The sequence below is a fragment of the Mytilus edulis genome, chromosome 10, assembly GCF_963676685.1.
Source record: "Mytilus edulis chromosome 10, xbMytEdul2.2, whole genome shotgun sequence".
Lineage (NCBI taxonomy): Eukaryota > Metazoa > Mollusca > Bivalvia > Mytilida > Mytilidae > Mytilus > Mytilus edulis.
Window position 1 is genome coordinate 49,146,914 of NC_092353.1, and position 19,799 is coordinate 49,166,712.

General features: G+C 32.7%; 1 protein-coding gene across 3 annotated transcripts; it reads right to left on the minus strand.

Moving 5' to 3' along the window:
• Nucleotides 1-1,036: 1,036 nt before the first annotated feature.
• Nucleotides 1,037-18,028, minus strand: LOC139491382 (uncharacterized). Of its 3 annotated transcripts, none has more exons than XM_071279033.1 (2): nt 17,986-18,028; nt 1,037-2,121 (listed from the first exon to the last, which is right to left on the minus strand). In XM_071279033.1, the coding sequence occupies exons 1-2, from the start codon at nt 18,011-18,013 to the stop codon at nt 1,535-1,537; spliced, it is 615 nt and encodes a 204-aa protein (XP_071135134.1). In that variant the 5' UTR covers nt 18,014-18,028; the 3' UTR covers nt 1,037-1,534. The 3 variants fall into 3 exon arrangements, with proteins under 3 accessions (XP_071135134.1, XP_071135137.1, XP_071135136.1); XM_071279036.1 differs by lacking the exon at nt 17,986-18,028 and adding an exon at nt 17,854-17,872; XM_071279035.1 differs by lacking the exon at nt 17,986-18,028 and adding an exon at nt 17,425-17,575.
• Between the last annotated feature and the right edge of the window lie 1,771 nt (nt 18,029-19,799).

Genomic DNA, 19,799 nt, shown 5'->3' on the forward strand with positions numbered 1-19,799 from the left:
TCGCTCACCTGCATCTTTAACAGTAGCCTCTTTTTTTGGTAAGAATAACAATTAAAGGGGAATAAATCTTTAAGTAGTAAGCTGATAATTTTAGATATTTTGACATACTTATTTTTATATCTTATCCTGCTGATAATTATACCTTTTCAAAGTTTTTATTTGCTATAATTATATTATAATTATATATTATATTCGGTGATATTGACTTACTTGTAGATCTTGTCAAGTTTATTATATTTGCTATTCAAAGTTTCAAAGTTATAATCCTGGTTTCTTTGATAACTATTCGTACTTTAGATTATATTCTTTATGATATGTGGCAATAACGCCAAAAAGGAGTCGACTGGAGATTTAGGCCATTCGACTTGTTTGTAGACCTTGTCTTGCTGATCACTTTTGTTATTTAAAGTTTCTGTCTATGTATAATGATTTTCAAGATAATGCGCAATTTTTGTTGAGAAATGGTAAAATTCATCATTTATGGGCAATTACTACAGAAAAAGTCGTCTAACAGTTTTGACGAAAATCAACAAGAGGTAGAGCTCAACATTCTGAACATTAATTAGCTTTAGGATTTTCAAAAGTATAGGCAAAACTTCCATTTTACCCCTATGTTCTATTTTTAGCCATGTCGGTCATCTTGTTTGGCAGAAAAATGGGGGAATGTCATCGGACACATTTTTATACTAGATACCCTTGTGATGATTGTGGACGAGTTTGGTTAAATTTGGCTCAGTCGTTTCTGAAGAAAATGTTTTAGCTAAGGTTAAAAGACGACGGCGAATACTACAATGGACGACGACGAACGACGGATGCTAAGTAGAAGAAAAGCTTTAATAGTTATATTTTTATAATAATCATTTTGTACCTATCTGTCTGTTTGATTAGTGTTTTGTACGCAGAAACAACAAGTTTGTTTATGGTGAATTCATTTTAAGCGAAATATAACTTTGCTTTTATACTGCGACATGGTTCATTCTGTGTTCAATAAGAAAGCCACAAATATTAATAGCACAAAACAAAGTCGGATGACAAATAAAGGTTGTTTTTACTTTAATATTTCAGATGCTAAATTTGTTATTGCACAATTTGGGTCTTTATCACGTGTCAATGATCATCAGTTTGACGACAGATGAATAAATATTTAATTCAAAATACATTTTTAAATTACATTTTCCTTTTTAGTAAGAACATTAATTGCATTTCTTTGTTCTTGTATAGTATTTCTATCACAATAGTCATCCATTTAAAATAAGGGTATGTCGTCACAAGTTATTCTTCGTCTGAGAATTATAATGCACAAAAGAATGTCTTTGTTCCTAAAATACATTATATAAGAAAAATTCCCAGTCTGTTGAGTTATTATTTATGACATGTAACAATAAGCATCACGATGCATTTTGAAATCATGTTCCTCACTAATCTAAAGCAACATTTAAAACTTTGTTGACAGCGAACACAAACGCACAGTATATGTATAAAAATAATATTTATCCACAATATTAACATATAGCCTATAAAAGAACATCCAAAACTATGTTTCTTGATCGTTGTCTTTTTGCAATTCATCCATCATTTGACGACGTTTTGCCTTTGCCGTTATTCTTTGTCTTCGCGGATCACGTGCTGGACTTAAACCAGTAGGTGGCAGGCCAATAGGTTCGCTATTATTATTTTTCATTTTTGGATGATTTTCTTTGTTGTCTTTTAAACTTTCTGTTTGCAATCTTGCTTGCACTGATTCTTGCCTTTTATTGTTATTTCTGTCTTCCGGTATACTTAAATCACATTTTGCATGATGTCTCCTAGAATTTTTAGCGGTTTTGATGACTAAACCGTCCATTGAACGCGAAAATTCCTGCAATTGCTTAATATTGTCCTCATTGGGTTCGTCTTGGACGTTTTCTTCGTCAACTTCCGTAATTTCGTCAAATGTAATTGGCTGAGTCTTGTATCTACCACACTTCCGCTGTGCACGAGATCGTCTGCTAGCCCTTGACGGTACCTGCGGGCAAAATTCTGGATTTAAATGAAGTCGTGATAATCTTTCTGGGAAATGAGTTTCGAAATGGAACAACGGGTCGTGCATTTTTGGTGATGTCATTTTATGTAACCATATACCTGAAATAGAATATAGAGAACGTGAGCAATGAAAGAAATGCATTATTAACTTTCTACTAGCCATGACCACACGACGGGTGCCACTAGGGAATCAGATATTAATCATAAAGTTTTTAAAAGGTTCTCAGCATTAAGTTTCCCTAGGAGTGCTTAGTACAATAAGTGAAGAAGTTCTGGTAGAATGAAAACCTATGACATGTAGCTAGTGTGTAGCTAAGTGCTTAGTACCTTATTGTGAAGACGTTCGTTCTGGTAGAATGAAAACCTTTGACATGTAGCTAGTGTGTAGCTAAGTGCTTAGTACCTTATTGTGAAGAAGTTCTGATAGAATGAAAACCTATGACATGTAGCTCGTGTGTATCTAAGTGCTTAGTACCTTATTGTGAAGAAGTTCTGGTAGAATGAAAACCTATGACATGTAGCTCGTGTGTAGCTAAGTGCTTAGTACCTTATTGTGAAGAAGTTCTGGTAGAATGAAAACCTTTGACATGTAGCTCGTGTGTATCTAAGTGCTTAGTACCTTATTGTGAAGAAGTTCTGGTAGAATGAAAACCTATGACATGTAGCTCGTGTGTAGCTAAGTGCTTAGTACCTTATTGTGAAGAAGTTCTGGTAGAATGAAAACCTTTGACATGTAGCTCGTGTGTAGCTAAGTGCTTAGTACCTTATTGTGAAGAAGTTCGTTCTGGTAGAATGAAAACCTATGACATGTAGCTCGTGTGTAGCTAAGTGCTTAGTACCTTATTGTGAAGAAGTTCGTTCTGGTAGAATGAAAACCTTTGACATGTAGCTAGTGTGTAGCTAAGTGCTTAGTACCTTATTGTGAAGAAGTTCGTTCTGGTAGAATGAAAACCTTTGACATGTAGCTCGTGTGTATCTAAGTGCTTAGTACCTTATTGTGAAGAAGTTCGTTCTGGTAGAATGAAAACCTATGACATGTAGCTCGTGTGTAGCTAAGTGCTTAGTACCTTATTGTGAAGAAGTTCGTTCTGGTAGAATGAAAACCTTTGACATGTAGCTCGTGTGTAGCTAAGTGCTTAGTACCTTATTGTGAAGAAGTTCGTTCTGGTAGAATGAAAACCTATGACATGTAGCTAGTGTGTAGCTAAGTGCTTAGTACCTTATTGTGAAGAAGTTCGTTCTGGTAGAATGAAAACCTATGACATGTAGCTCGTGTGTAGCTAAGTGCTTAGTACCTTATTGTGAAGAAGTTCGTTCTGGTAGAATGAAAACCTTTGACATGTAGCTCGTGTGTAGCTAAGTGCTTAGTACCTTATTGTGAAGAAGTTCGTTCTGGTAGAATGAAAACCTATGACATGTAGCTAGTGTGTAGCTAAGTGCTTAGTACCTTATTGTGAAGACGTTCGTTCTGGTAGAATGAAAACCTATGACATGTAGCTCGTGTGTAGCTAAGTGCTTAGTACCTTATTGTGAAGAAGTTCGTTCTGGTAGAATGAAAACCTATGACATGTAGCTAGTGTGTAGCTAAGTGCTTAGTACCTTATTGTGAAGAAGTTCGTTCTGGTAGAATGAAAACCTATGACATGTAGCTCGTGTGTAGCTAAGTGCTTAGTACCTTATTGTGAAGAAGTTCGTTCTGGTAGAATGAAAACCTTTGACATGTAGCTCGTGTGTATCTAAGTGCTTAGTACCTTATTGTGAAGAAGTTCGTTCTGGTAGAATGAAAACCTTTGACATGTAGCTCGTGTGTATCTAAGTGCTTAGTACCTTATTGTGAAGAAGTTCGTTCTGGTAGAATGAAAACCTTTGACATGTAGCTCGTGTGTATCTAAGTGCTTAGTACCTTATTGTGAAGAAGTTCTGGTAGAATGAAAACCTATGACATGTAGCTCGTGTGTAGCTAAGTGCTTAGTACCTTATTGTGAAGAAGTTCGTTCTGGTAGAATGAAAACCTTTGACATGTAGCTCGTGTGTAGCTAAGTGCTTAGTACCTTATTGTGAAGACGTTCGTTCTGGTAGAATAAAAACCTATGACATGTAGCTAGTGTGTATCTAAGTGCTTAGTACCTTATTGTGAAGAAGTTCGTTCTGGTAGAATAAAAACCTATGACATGTAGCTAGTGTGTAGCTAAGTGCTTAGTACCTTATTGTGAAGACGTTCGTTCTGGTAGAATGAAAACCTTTGACATGTAGCTAGTGTGTAGCTAAGTGCTTAGTACCTTATTGTGAAGAAGTTCGTTCTGGTAGAATGAAAACCTTTGACATGTAGCTAGTGTGTATCTAAGTGCTTAGTACCTTATTGTGAAGAAGTTCGTTCTGGTAGAATGAAAACCTTTGACATGTAGCTAGTGTGTAGCTAAGTGCTTAGTACCTTATTGTGAAGAAGTTCGTTCTGGTAGAATGAAAACCTTTGACATGTAGCTAGTGTGTATCTAAGTGCTTAGTACCTTATTGTGAAGAAGTTCGTTCTGGTAGAATGAAAACCTTTGACATGTAGCTAGTGTGTAGCTAAGTGCTTAGTACCTTATTGTGAAGAAGTTCGTTCTGGTAGAATGAAAACCTTTGACATGTAGCTAGTGTGTATCTAAGTGCTTAGTACCTTATTGTGAAGAAGTTCGTTCTGGTAGAATGAAAACCTTTGACATGTAGCTAGTGTGTAGCTAAGTGCTTAGTACCTTATTGTGAAGAAGTTCGTTCTGGTAGAATGAAAACCTTTGACATGTAGCTCGTGTGTAGCTAAGTGCTTAGTACCTTATTGTGAAGAAGTTCTTGACATGTTGCTCGTTTTATAAAATGTCCACAACAGAATCCCAGTCTTTTCCATTTACCCTTAGTTCATGATAAAAAATACTCAAAATAATTAAAATGCTGACAAGTACGGAGAATAAATGTCACACTTAGTCTCATAATTGCATTATGTTGATGCATTTACTACCACACAACTTATCATAGAATGAAATTCAAAACAGTGTGGCTGTGGCCATTGATTGACACATTAAATTCATCCATTGACTGGGACAATTTAGGTGAACGTTTGTATGTAACGACCACTACTCACTATGTACTTTTTAAAGACACTTTAACTATGGGGTCATCAAAGGTTCTCAACACCTTAATAAAGTAATTCGAAAAATTAATCAGAAATAACACGATGTTTTGATTTATATTAATTATATATATCAAAACATAAAGGTTATTACTGATTAATTTTTCGAATTATTTTATAATTAAAGGCGTTAAGAAACCTTTGGTGACCCCACAGTTTAAATGTCTATCGTAGGTACGTCGTGAACAGTGGTCGTTTCAGACAAACGTTCACGTAAATTGTCCCAGTCAATGGATGAATTTAATGTGTCAATCAATGGCCACAGCCACACTGTTTTGAATTTCATTCTATGCATGTGTACTCATTAAAAAAAGAGTTGGAGGATACCAAGGGGATATTTAAGATGTGGTTTTTGATTATGTGATTACTTGGCCGTTTTTATAGCGATTATTTGATTACATGATCAAATATTTCATGATTATTTGTTTATACGATTATATAGGACTGTTTTTTTGATTATTTGATTATCTTGTTTAAAAAAATAATGATTATGTGATTATATTGGCAAAACTTTTGTGATTCTTAGACACCCCCATAAAGGGCCTCATCCAACACATAAATCGAAGAGAAACTGACAATAAAAAACGAAAAACAAGAAAACGACAAACACGTCCACAGAACATTAAAAGAGGCAACATTAATGCCACCAAAACTGGATGCCACCAAAACTGGAGGTAATCTCAGGTGCTTCAGAATGATCAGCACATTCTACGAGAAAAATAAATTCGGGGAGGGTGGCAGGAGAGACAGGAGGTTAAATAAATAAATTGGCACAGCCAGTACTAAAAAAAACAGGAATATTCTTCAATGGTCCATTCGGAAATTACCTCCTGACCCTGATCGCCCCCTAAATATCAAGGATGAGTTATATATGTTCATGTCGTTTACATGTAAAGTGGTTCTAGGTAATTATTTAATTTGAAGATTTTTTGGATTTCTTTTTTTTGCAAACATAACAATTATATAGATATCATTTTGTCAGTTTGATGGACAGATGTAATGCAAAAACGTATTATCCTCAACATTCCAATGACTGCAAATAACACTGAAACTTCCAATTTTTGACAGTTGGCATGCATTTTATTGTGATGCATGCCGAAAATTCGAAGAATCAGCGTTAAGAGCAAAGTTCGATCATTTACATTATGTCTGAGCAGATGTGTTTTGTAAAAACAAGTGTGTATTATAATGATTTAATTTACCGAACACAATTTATCTTACCTAAGCAAATATCTGCGGTAAGCAAAAAATATCAAAAAGAGTCGTTTTGTAGCTTTCAAACATCCTTTTAAATGTATTGTCGACATATGAAAATTAAATATAACGTTGAAGTTCATGTCATATAAATAATGAATTGACAAAGACATCAATTGTGAATGGAATATGAATAAGCACATAACGTGTTCTCATAAGGATGTATGTTAAATTTGCAATGTACAAGAACCGTCTAGTCTAATAGTGTCCATAAAAAACTGATTCAAGAAAGAGAATGTATTATCAAGAATGGTCTTTTCAAAAATATTCAAATTTTTGATCAATGTTAGAGGTCTACGAATCTCTGTAACTCAGCTAATTCAATTGTATCACGTAAAACTATATAATTTTTAATAGTGTTTACCCAGTTAATTTTCAAATATCTATCAATTTTCATAGAACTAAAGCGGTGAATCAATCCGGATGTATGGTCAATTCTTTTGAAGGGTGTCAAGAAGGACCTTTAAGGATAATATGACACGTGCCAGATTAAAAACATGATAAAAGCATCTGCAAAGTCTCGCTTGATATGGATGTTCGTATTGCAAAGTCTTTGTTTAAGCGCTTTCTGGTGTTCACATGACTAGTTTATATGCACATTTTCCTTTCTGTAATTTATGTGAACACATGACTTTGTGATGTTTATATATGAACAGTTGTTTATACATGAACACATGGATTTGTGTTTTTTATGTGAAAACTTTCCTTTCTGCTGTTTATGGGAACACATGACTTTCTGTGGTTTATGAAAACATACATTTCTTTGTTTATGTGAACACTTACCTTTATGTTGTGTATGTGAACATATACTTTATGCTGTGTATGTGAACATATACATTATGTTGTTTATGTGAACATATACTTTATGTTGTTTATATGAACTCATGGCTTTCTGTTATTTAGATAAATACGGCTTTCTGTTATTTAGATAAATATATACATGGCTTTCTGTTATTTATTTAAACGCATACTTTATGTTGTTTATGTGAACACATACATGTAACTGTCTTAAATAACTTTTTATACTGTTCTATGTGTATTTTTTCAGGCGGTTGAGATAATCCAATATTGTATTTCATTTTCCCTTTTTCATATTCGGTTTCTTCCATATATCGTTTATTTTTTTCACACACAATGACAAAAATTTAAAAGCAAGGATACTGCAACTATCAAACGACTGACAAATATATGCAAAAACCAACGACAAATCAAATTAGCAAACTGGTATACATATAACCGTATTTTAAACTTTAAAAAAACAAACAAAAAAAAACATATAATATGCAGTAGTCAGACTCGTATATTGAGAACAATGCTACTATGGCCGATAATGCTGTAAGCACAATGGATACAGTCAGACTCGTATATTGAGAACAATGCTACTATGGCCGATAATGCTGTAAGCACAATGGATACAGTCAGACTCGTATATTGAGAACAATGCTACTATGGCCGATAATGCTGTAAGCACAATGGATACAGTCAGACTCGTATATTGAGAACAATGCTACTATGGCCGATAATGCTGTAAGCACAATGGATACAGTCAGACTCGTATATTGAGAACAATGCTACTATGGCCGATAATGCTGTAAGCACAATGGATACAGTCAGACTCGTATATTGAGAACAATGCTACTATGGCTGATAATGCTGTAAGCACAATGGATATCAGGGTTTACTATACGTGAGATTTATATTGAATCTCCTCTTTAACAACGTCTTAAGTACATTATTCTACACTTATATTTTAGTCAGATTTATTGCCTCGCCAATTTCTACGAATTAACAAGTTGATGCAACAAAGAAAATTGGATCACTTGAAAGATTGTTGATTGACAGCTCGTACTTAAAAGTATAATTATCTTTTAACAACTAATAGAAGTTGTGCCAGAACGATTTCAACAGATTGTAGAATAGGGCATTGCCGTGTGATGATATTGTATTGAGTAACGAAGTTTGAACATTAAAACCTCAGTTGATGATGAGGCCATTACACTCTAAACGCATAAGCCAAAATCAAAAAAAACACCTGTTCCACAATATCAACAAAACGAACACACTCCTACCCCTTTTGAAGTTAGATGGTTGTTCCCATAACGAACTCGCGCACATGTTTCTTTGTTGTTGATTAACTATAAAATAAAATCATTATTTTCCAAATACCACATTGAGAAAAACTGACCATGAAAAGATGGAATCAGAGTTAACAAAACAACAAAAAGGAATATACTTGATATTTGCTTGCTTGCCTTCCATGAGCAATATTGGCATGACATGAAATTCAGCTGATATGGAAATAATGATAAAACTCCAAAATAACATAAATCAGACATTGTTAGTAAACAAACTTTGTAAGTGCTACAAATACTCTCTCGCATGCCTTAGTATAGAAAAGTCGGTGGTAATTTCTACAGTGTTCATCAGTTTCTACACACAACACTTCTCATCGTGCAATATATGTTAACATACGGACATCAAAATGATATCCCTTATACGAATAAGAAGATGTGGTAAGATTGTCAATGAAACTATTCTCCACAAGATACCAAATGACACAGAATTAAACTATAGAGCACCGTAGGACTTCACAAAGTAAACGAGAAAACTAACGGTCTGATTTATGTACAAAATAATAAATGAAATATGATAAACAGCAACAAAGGACATCCACTTTTACAATTACAGACTCCTGACTTGGCACAGGCACATACAGAATGTGGCGGGTTTAAACCAGTTTGTTGGTGCCGAACTGTACAACATAAAAACAAATTAAACATCAATCATGTTAGTTAGGATATCATTCGAAGAACCTTTCTGCTTTACTTTATTACTATTTGTTAAATTGATTTGGATACGAGGCTCTTTGAATTAATATATTTTAAGAAAATTCATTGTTTTAGTATAATGTACTTGTATGATTTCTATCAATTCGAAACAAACTTTCGTCTATGTATTCTATGAAAATTCATATATAAATCCATTCATAATAAAAAAAAAAAAAAGGTGGGGGTGCCCAACCCAAGATAAAGTGGGGGTTCCAATTATAGGTCCTTATTCAAATACATTGATCGTCCAAAAAAGGGAGTTTCCAATCCCTGGATCCCCTTCCCTGGTTCCGCCACTTAAATTTCTCGCATGTATGTTACATTTGCCACAACCATTTTGCAATGCTTCACAGCATGTTTGCCCTGGGGTACGACGATCCATGATAGAACACACGAAAGATAACCAAACCAAACATAATAGAATATCACCAAAAAAGATATAAAAGAAATTTCAAAATAAACCAACAAACCGAAACCTTGGTTCTGGCAAACAATGCTACATTATATTATTTCTAAAATGTAGAAATTGGTTAGAAAGAAGCTTGATTGCACATGTTAAACAAAACAGGCGAGTCTAATGATCATGCAATTCACTCTCCCTGCTGTTTGTGCAAGTTGCTAATTTCAGTTTATTGTACCAAACCTTTGATAAGAAATTTTTACGTAAAATAATATCAGGAATATTATTACTTCACTGCAATTACTGGTGATTAGGTTTTTGGCAAAATTTTCGTTTTCAAAATATTGATCTGATATTGCACTTAGCTTCATTACCTAACAACAAAGTTGTTTACAATAAGTACAGCTGTTAGTCGTTGACCTACTTAAAATTCTATGGGAAATTTTAAATATTGATCGATACTTTTGACTTCTCATTTGATTTAAAAGTTGCCTCTTCAAAATATTTTATTTAATGAAAAGTGATGTTTTCAGGATGTTTTCTGATCTTGTTTTTTACTTGACAGATGTTCGGAATCCTCTTGTGTTTTCCATGTAGGACCAAATAAAAATATTATCCACTAAGTGAAAGCCTTTTTTTGTTAATCTTATAAAATATAATCCTCGTTATTTTTTTCTTATTATTGGAAAGACAAAAGGTGCCAATGTTAAATCTATTAAAAATCTAAAGAGAATCATTTCCCGTCAAATCTTCAATGGCTTATATCTCAAAAACAAAGACACGGAGCTTTTAATTTTTTCCTGCCTTTTTTAGTTCCAATAACTCCATATTAACCGTATAATATTTAATGTAAAACAGAATTTCAAATTTTTGTTATTCTAAAACAGAGTAGCGAACATCCTTAAGTGAAATGCCGTTCACTGAAATTGAATTTTTATAGCACCATTGCAGCATCGTGTTTACCATACTATCATATGCCTATGATCTTTCACTCTCGGTTGCAATTTGGTTCTTTGATAATTACGAGTGAATTATAAGACCTACATTTGGCATACTGACAAGTTGGTAATAAAACTCTTTAGAAAACGCTTTGTCTTGTTACCTGTACTCTGTTTATTCTAAACAATTTACATCTTGACATTTGGTATTCTACTAGAAAACATAGAAATAAAAATCGTCTACAGGTGGATGTTTATAAGCTCTAGATCTTTATAAAGAAGGGTCTGGATTTCATTTCTGTATTCGTTAGAGCTAATTTCCTAATGCATGAAGAGTAGGACTTTGGTTAACTTGCTTGGTATTCGTTAGAGCTAATTGCCTAATGCATGAAGAGTAGGACTTTGGTTAACTTGCTTGGTATTCGTTAGAGCTAATTGCCTAATGCATGAAGAGTAGGACTTTGGTTAACTTGCTTGGTATTCGTTAGAGCTAATTGCCTAATGCATGAAGAGTAGGACTTTGGTTAACTTGCTTGGTATTCGTTAGAGCTAATTGCCTAATGCATGAAGAGTAGGACTTTGGTTAACTTGCTTGGTATTCGTTAGAGCTAATTTCCTAATGCATGAAGAGTAGGACTTTGGTTAACTTGCTTGGTATTCGTTAGAGCTAATTGCCTAATGCATGAAGAGTAGGACTTTGGTTAACTTGCTTGGTATTTGTTAGAGCTAATTGCCTAATGCATGAAGAGTAGGACTTTGGTTAACTTGCTTGGTATTCGTTAGCGCTAATTGCCTAATGCATGAAGAGTAGGACTTTGGTTAACTTGCTCGGTATTCGTTAGAGCTAATTTCCTAATGCATGAAGAGTAGGACTTTGGTTATCTTGCTTGCTTTGTTTGTATATTGTACAATTGTATTTGGGATGACATAAAAAAAAAATTAAATATAACATATACAGGTTTAACTGCTGTGCCTATCAATATTGTTTGCAGATGTCAACTTAAATTTCAATGCTTGAGCAAACGTTAATACAAACAAATCAAGCAAGCCAACCAAAGTTCGAGCTTTGATTAATCCTTTTTTTCTCTTTTATCTATAAGCTTTACACATTATTCTCTTTTTTTTTTATATTTTAGCAATCAAACTTGACTATACTCTTTTTTTTACGAATTTTCCTCTCTTCCTATTTTCCCCTTTATTCTTTACTATTTGTCTATTATTCTCTTCTCTTTATTTTCTAACCCCCTTTAGACCCTCATAAAGACAACATAAGGACTGAAGATACCGTTAAAACATAATTTCAACGAACAGAAAGACACGTGAACAATTAGAGCTATTTTCCTGATGCATATAGGTTAAATGTTTGGTTGGCTTGCTTTCTATGTTTGTTTAAATGTTTGCTGAAGCATTCAATAACATTAGACAAGCTAAAGCCTCTCTATCTATTTACTGCAATTGTAAAACTTAACTATAAAGCTTTAGCAAACGCCTCCAGGTGCGGGAATTTTTCGCTACATTGAAGACCTGTTGGTGACCTTCTGCTGTTGTTTTTTTTTTCTATGGTCGGGTTGTTGTCTCTTTGGCACATTCCCCATTTCCATTCTCAATTTTATTTAGTTATACATACAAATCAAGCAAGCCAACCAAACATTTAAACTACCTGAATTAGGAAAATAGCTCTAAAACCATACTGTATTTCGGTTCTATACATATGCGTTTTGCTCAGGACTGTTTTCTAAATCAGCGTGTCTTGTATTTGTTCTATGCATAGTCAACAAATGAAAATATAATAAATGGTGTTTGGCTGTCACCAATTTCATAACAACAATTAATAAATTTGAATGATAGATGTTTTGACAACAATGTCATCCAATGACGTATTTAAAAAAAAAACTATTGTGTAACATTGTTATTAATTCATACATGATATTGACCCAATGTACATTTTAGACATTTGTTTGTTTTAAACACTTTAAAAGCCTATATATCTTTCTTGTCTGGATTTTCATTTTTTTTTAATCAGTGAAAATAAGTTCAGGCGGAACACCCAGACGATAACTGGAGAATATCCATTTTCGATTAAAAAATGCATTTGTCTCTGAGCTAGGTAAAATATTTGTAGCAGCTGATATTTCTATTACACATTGCAGTCTCGAATAGAATTCAAATTCAATGATCTTCAATGAGTGTAGCTTTGAATTCACACAAAATTTATTGTAAAGCTCTTTATACTTAGAAAGCTACGCTCTCTTTGAAGTTATAACATTAAAGAGCTGCAAACACTTTTTCAAAAGTCTGACCATTATTCCTCAATTTTCATTCGAATAAAAAATCAGCAAATTGATGAATTGAGTTCCCCTGCAAACATAATTAATTAGGAGATAACTGTATTGTATTTTAAGCTTGGTCTTCGTAAAACATAGATTTTACAGTCGCAAATTCAGTTTACCTAGCGACGCTGAGAGGAGATAGGTAGATCTAAACGGATATTTGTTACAGCAAAATCAAGTTCTACTTTTGGCTTAAAAATGGCATAAATGAAAAAGTCCGCGAAACTGTTGCATCGTTTTTAGCAGAGACGTATTATTTATCATTGTTTAGCATCTAAATAATGTGACGTCATATGTATAATACTTTGGATGTCAAACATGAATACTAAACGTATTTTTACTTTTCGTACGCTTCAGAATGGTTTCAATATAAACAAACAGAAGATTTTGAGGCTCAAAATGTGACTATCTTGTTTATTTTTTGAGAAATTATATACCCCAAAGAAATCGTAATTCAAAATGGTGGCTTTCTTAGTTACGGACTGGTAGAACGTAGAATCTAATCCCTCAAAATATTTGTCAACGTCAATGAAAATTATCGTTACAAACTACTTGCATTAATATAATGCGTTATATTTTTGCATTACATTTTGCGTTTGCAAAACTCTATACAGATAAAACTAAGGTTAGGCCACACCAATTTAATTTCTTGTTATACGGATTTTTGGACTCCAAAATTTGGGGCGAGCGAGCGATTTGAAAATTTTAATAAAAAAATATTTAATTTGCAAATTTTTGAGGCGAAGCTTGAAAAGTAAAGGCGAGCGATTATAATATTTTTTTTGTAAACACAAAATAGTAGGTTTTGACAATATTAAAACTTGATTTATCACTTGTACTTTGACATTTCTTTAATTTCTGAAGAATTTTTTCCCTGTTCACCAAGAAATAATTAAATCTGGTCTATGTATGTGTGACTGACAATGAGACAATTCTCCATCCAAATCATAATCAGTATGGGAGCAACCCCTTAATGTTATAAATATACCTTTTACATGTTTTATGAGGGATCAATATAAGTTATAATATATTTTTTTGTACAAAAGGGCTCATATTTTCTCAAAGAACTATATATATCTATCTGGTATCAAATGGTCAAAACATGTCCAAGAATTTTGTAATATTCCTGGACTTTAACCATTTTAATACATTAACTTTAACAGTTTAACAGTTTAATATTATTCAAAATAAGTGGACCCCTCTTTTAGAAAAGTTGTTTAAAATATGATGCAACTCTCCTCTTTTTGAGTACAAAATTCTAACTTCAAAGGTTTTGTGTAGAAGAACTATACAAATCCTTGGTATTTCTATTTTCTTTTCTACATTAGTAAAATGACCACTGTCTGAGGGAGGGTCGTTCTCAACCTGATAATAACAAACACAGGTCAAAGTACGGCCTTTTACACAGGGCTTTGATACAGACCAAACATGCAGCAAGCTATAAAGGACCCCAAAATTAGTAGCGTACACAATTCGAACAGGAAAACCAACGATCTAATTTATATATATCTAATATATACCAATGAACAACATCAACAAACGATAACTACTGAACGACAGGCCCCTGAATCAACCAGGACAGGTGCATAAACATGCAGCGGCTATGGATAGTTTTGTTTCGCCAGCATACAATATAATTGCAGTTGAAAGCAAATCCTTCAGAAGTTCTTTGTACTTCATTCTAACAACGAACATTTTTTGATAGGGAGTATAAGTAAGGGGGAAAGAAACCAATTTTTTGTTCTTTATAGGTATTTCCGCTGTTATAAATATATATTGGAGCACTTCACTTTGGATAAACAGGTTTCATGCTGAAACAAATATTCTCACAGATATTTACAGTGTGGTGGGGTGCTTTTATGTTTAAAATCGTTATATACAGGTTAGACTGTGATTTTAAAAACAAATGTTGATATCTTTTTATAATATTTACCAAAAAAAAACGGTGCGGGAAATGGACATGATTACATTTCCGGATGCGGGAAGCGGGAATAAAAAAAAATTAAAAAAATCTGTTTTGAGAAAAATAGGTGCGGGCGGGTCCGTCGAACAAGGAATCAAATTGGTGTGGCCTTATGTTCATATGATTTTTGTAAAGTTGCTCTTTTTTGCGTATACCATGAATAACCAATAGACCATTCTTTAGAAATGATTAGAATAAGTTATATACCAAGCTATGCAATGTGAACTAAAATGTAAGTATGAAAAGTTTAACCACCTGATTATGAAATATGACCTGAATATTTTGGTTGGAGTACTTAAATTCGATTTGAACTTGTGTTCATGATATGTATTTACATATATGTAAGTAACGTGGCATCAATGTCTATTACTCATGTTTCATGAAAGTATATAGTAGACAAAAGATGCCCATTCTAGTCTTTCTGTAAGATATGAGTCATTGAGATCATGGCTAAACATCGACAAGAAGTATTTGAAGATGAATAACAGCAATAAAAAGTATTTCCTTTTCTTTAGTTTGTTGATTTCTGGTATTGTAACACTTCAAGATGAAGTAAAACTCTGTTATTTTTATCTTCATGTACATAAATAAGGAGATGTGCCAATGATACAACTATCCACCAAAGTTCAAATGAAGTGGATGTATGTTTGTTTCTACGGATCTACTCGAAATATGGTATGTATGTGTGAACGCTCAATGTCCCTTTACCATGTTTACCAACACAAGTTCTTCCTCTGGAAAGTATCAATTAATATAAACAAAATACATGAACGATATAAAGCACAGGGACAAATGCACTTGTTAATTAAAACTAATAATAAATATTATTTATATCATGGTTTTACAGGAAATAAATAGATAGTCTTGTAAAAAAATTAAGGATGACCGGTTAATGATATGTTTATGCTTAGAATATATTAATAAATGATAATAGACTAATTATTTTGAAAAGCTACGTGTGCGTTACATAAAGGTACATGTATCATTGTTATTACATGTGATGGAAATAAACATCAATTATGGCAGGTAATTGCATATTACACCACATGATACTAGTATATTACATCACATGCTACCGAATTGTATGGGGGTGTTTACTGCACTTTTGAACAAGTGTTTTATTCTTTGTTAACACGTCCCCGCTTTTTAAACATAGCTCTATAATAATTTCAAGATTGCGCTTGAACTTTTAGTTGTCTTCTTTCAAAAAGTTGACATTTTTTATGTATAAAATATAAGCACACGTGTAGATCAACTATAAGATACATTGTTTTCTATATCTTAATTCCAACGTGTTCTTTGTAATATACAGATCAAGGCCCCCTGTATGAATTGTTGTATAAATAGAAAATATGTACTGTTTATAAACGATGACTTTTCGAGACACTGTTGATTTCTTTCTACTTGCTTTTTTTCTTTCCTTCTTTAATATCGAGCATATGTAATAAGGATGCTTAGCTGATACATTTAACAAGAGCGTATTGTTAGCTGGCAAAAGTTGTTTAACTCCTGTCAAGAACTTCGAAAATCACTCATATCCCAGTTTAACATAAACAGTCTGTTAGCAGTAGGGCAACATTATAAATAATTATACTTTCTAAGATTTTTGTTTGCGTTTACACCATCATCCTTGAAAGTGCAAAAACAAAGTAAGGTATTCCCCATTGCCTACGTATTTAACAGCAAAATTGAAAAGGCATCAATCATCATTTAAATTTTACGACATGTAATTTTTAGTCGTTTGTGAACGACCACTTATAAATAATGAATGTTATCTTTTTTTCATCTCTTATACACCTATTGCTAGTATATTATACAATGCTCTTTCATTTCATCGATTATTTTTATAGATATAGTTCGAATTAGTTTTATGCTGTTTTGATGAAATCCATTTTAACAAAAAGGTTTTTATAAGTTATAGATTGAAGCCCTGTGTATATAGAAACAAAGAAACATCAAATCTTGAAATTCTGACGTGAATATAAAAAAGAAGATGTGGTATGATTGCCAATGAGACAACTCTCCACAAGACCAAAATGACCGTGACAGAAATTAACAACTATATGTCACTGTACGGCCTTCAACAATGATCAAAGCCCATGAAGCATGGTAGCAGAAAATTAAAACAACAACAAAAATATCCAACAGTAGATTCACAAGACTGTTCAATATAACATCTTTGAAGAATTTTCATCAATATTATATGTATATTATGTACATAAGGTACCGTGAAATTGAAAATGTTTTCTTGAATGTCAAATGGGGATTCATCGAGAGAGGACACTTCAATAGAGGACGAAAGAGGTTACGTTACGTAGGACGTTAAATATTCGTTGCTGATCTGTACCACAGAAAAATTATAGACTTTGGGCCAAAACCCTAATGGTATAACAGCTGGTATAACCTTTCTCCTGAAAACTTATTTTTTTAAATTGATTTAAATGAATAATAAAAGTATTTCCCAAATTACTGTTAAATACAAATTACTTTAAAAAAAAGTTTATATAGGTTGAAAAAACTTACTGCTTATCATTCAAACTTTTACCATTACAATGAATATCCAACAAAATCAACAATCAGTTATGCAGACCACGCACAATTGCAATATATATGCAATTGACATGCCTCGGAAATTGACTACTATCCATGACTAATTTATAGGTATAGGTGTACTTATACACAAACAGGTGATCATTCACAATTTGTATTTGTTTTTGTTTTCAACAGATGTATAATACAGCCTTGACTTTTATCAAATCAATCTGTAGATAATCTATTCAATTAAAAATGAATAATGTAGCTTTATACTAGATGAAGTATTATTGGAATCGCATAGAAATGTTACTGATAACAAAACTGATCGATTGCTACAGTAGGAGCTATCTCGTCTTTTCTTTTCAACATATATATATGTAATATCAAGAGAAAACCCCTAACTACCTATTTACTTACATTGCAAATGGAAGTAGTTTCTCAAAAGCAGCAACTTTGTCTTTGATATTATTTATGAATTAAATACATATCCCGATTTATCGTCTTTAAACTACCGAAGACCAGGCAAATACGAAAGACCAATTAAATCACCTGTAGTAATGGTTACCTGCATTCCCATTCCACTAGTACAAGAAGCCCTTTTAGAACTTAAAATATAGAATAGAATAATTTTGTTCCCCAAGTTAGGACCCTAAAAGGGCATACGTACAGCACATAAACAATATGATTTTAAACATTTGCGGACAATGATATATTCAATCTAGACAGTAGACATGTAATAATAAAAAAAAACGCTTAAATCAACTACATGTTATAATAAAATTATTGTTATGACGGTGAACACAAGTTGACCCAAGTACACCGTGGCAGGTGTTAGGAGAAATCTCTACCGATAAATAAAAAAAAAATTAATAGGTGACCAATAAAATGAAGGGTACAACATCATATATCAATTGTAGCCCTACAAGCGACGAATATAAAAACAAAAGTCAATCCCCAAAAAAAACTGTTCGATAAAGGATACTACTCCAATAACTACTCAAATTACGATTTTCATAGCTTTATTTTTGTGTCTTTCTGGTTTTCCTTAGCTGTTCAACTTTTCTTTTTTATTATCATTATGTAAAATGTGAAATCTTTTTTATTATCATTATGTAAAATGTGAAATCTTTTTTATTGTCATTATGTAAAATGTGAAATCTTTTTTATTATCATTATGTAAAATGTGAAATCCATGCAACATAGAACTTGGCAAAAAAGTTGTTTACAGGGCCTTCTTTCTGTAAGAAGAAAGGGTGGGTTCACAAGGACAAAATGTTGTCTTTTTACTGTACGGTGTGATCAAACATGCAATTCCCCCTATCACATTTAACCAATCTCTGCTGAGAATAAAATCTATAGAAACACCGACCAAGTGTAGTGAATAAATACTTTCGGATTTTTGTCTGAACTGAGAATGAAATTAAAATAAAATAAGACGTTAAATGTGTTATAAATCTAGGGAGATACTTCTTTTCGTATAATTTAAGAAAACATGCTAATTTGTAATCAAAAGCAGAAATGGTTATATCGATTTTTAGCTATTATTTATCATCCAGTATTATTAATCAAAGAACAAGAAAAGTAGATCATTAGCATAATGGTCGTTCAGTGCATCTGATGTAAACAATGTAAAGATGGTGGTTTATATGTGTTTACTGTTTACAAACTATATGGTACTCTTCGACCTTCGATAGAACGATTCCTGATTTCTGAGGATAATTAATTTAGGCATATCATGATAAGGTTCAAAGAGTTGCGCTTGTAAGTCAAGTGTTCAATCAAGATTTAGTTCTAGGTTATGCACTAGGTGATGCAAGAAGATCCAACAATATTAATCACAATTACTAAAAGTATAAGGAGATATCGTTTTCATTATCATTGCATAATTTTCAAAGTTTTGCACTTGTAAGTCAAGTTTATAGTTAAGATTTAGTTCTAGGTTATGCACTAGTTTCAACAATGCTAATCATAATTACTCAAATGTCAGGTGATGCAGAATTTAAAAACTCGTTTTCATTTTCATTGATTTTATGTTTTGTCATAATTTTCAAAGTGTTGCACTAACTTGTATGCCAAGTTTTCAGTCAAAATTATGGTTAAGGTTATATGCACAAGTTGTTGCAAAAAAAGATTCAACAATATTAATCATAATTACTAAGGTTTCAGGAGATGCAGAATTCAAACACTCGTTTTCATTTTCATTGATTTGTGTGTTTGTTATAATTTTCAGTGTTGCACTTCTAAGCCAAGTATTCTATCAAAATCAAGGTTAAGGTTATCATGGTTATATGCAGTTATAGTTGTTGGAAAAATATTCAAAAATGTTAATCATCGTTGCTTAAGTGTCAGGAGATGTAGAACTT

Bases quoted from the DNA above. Each gene is read 5' to 3' on its own strand.
- LOC139491382 (XM_071279033.1), bottom strand. From the start codon at position 18,013: ATGGGAATGCAGGTAACCATTACTACAG. The intron at 2,122-17,985 runs GTGATTTAATTG...ATTCTATTTCAG, and splicing joins GCAGGTAACCATTACTACAG to GTATATGGTTACATAAAATG.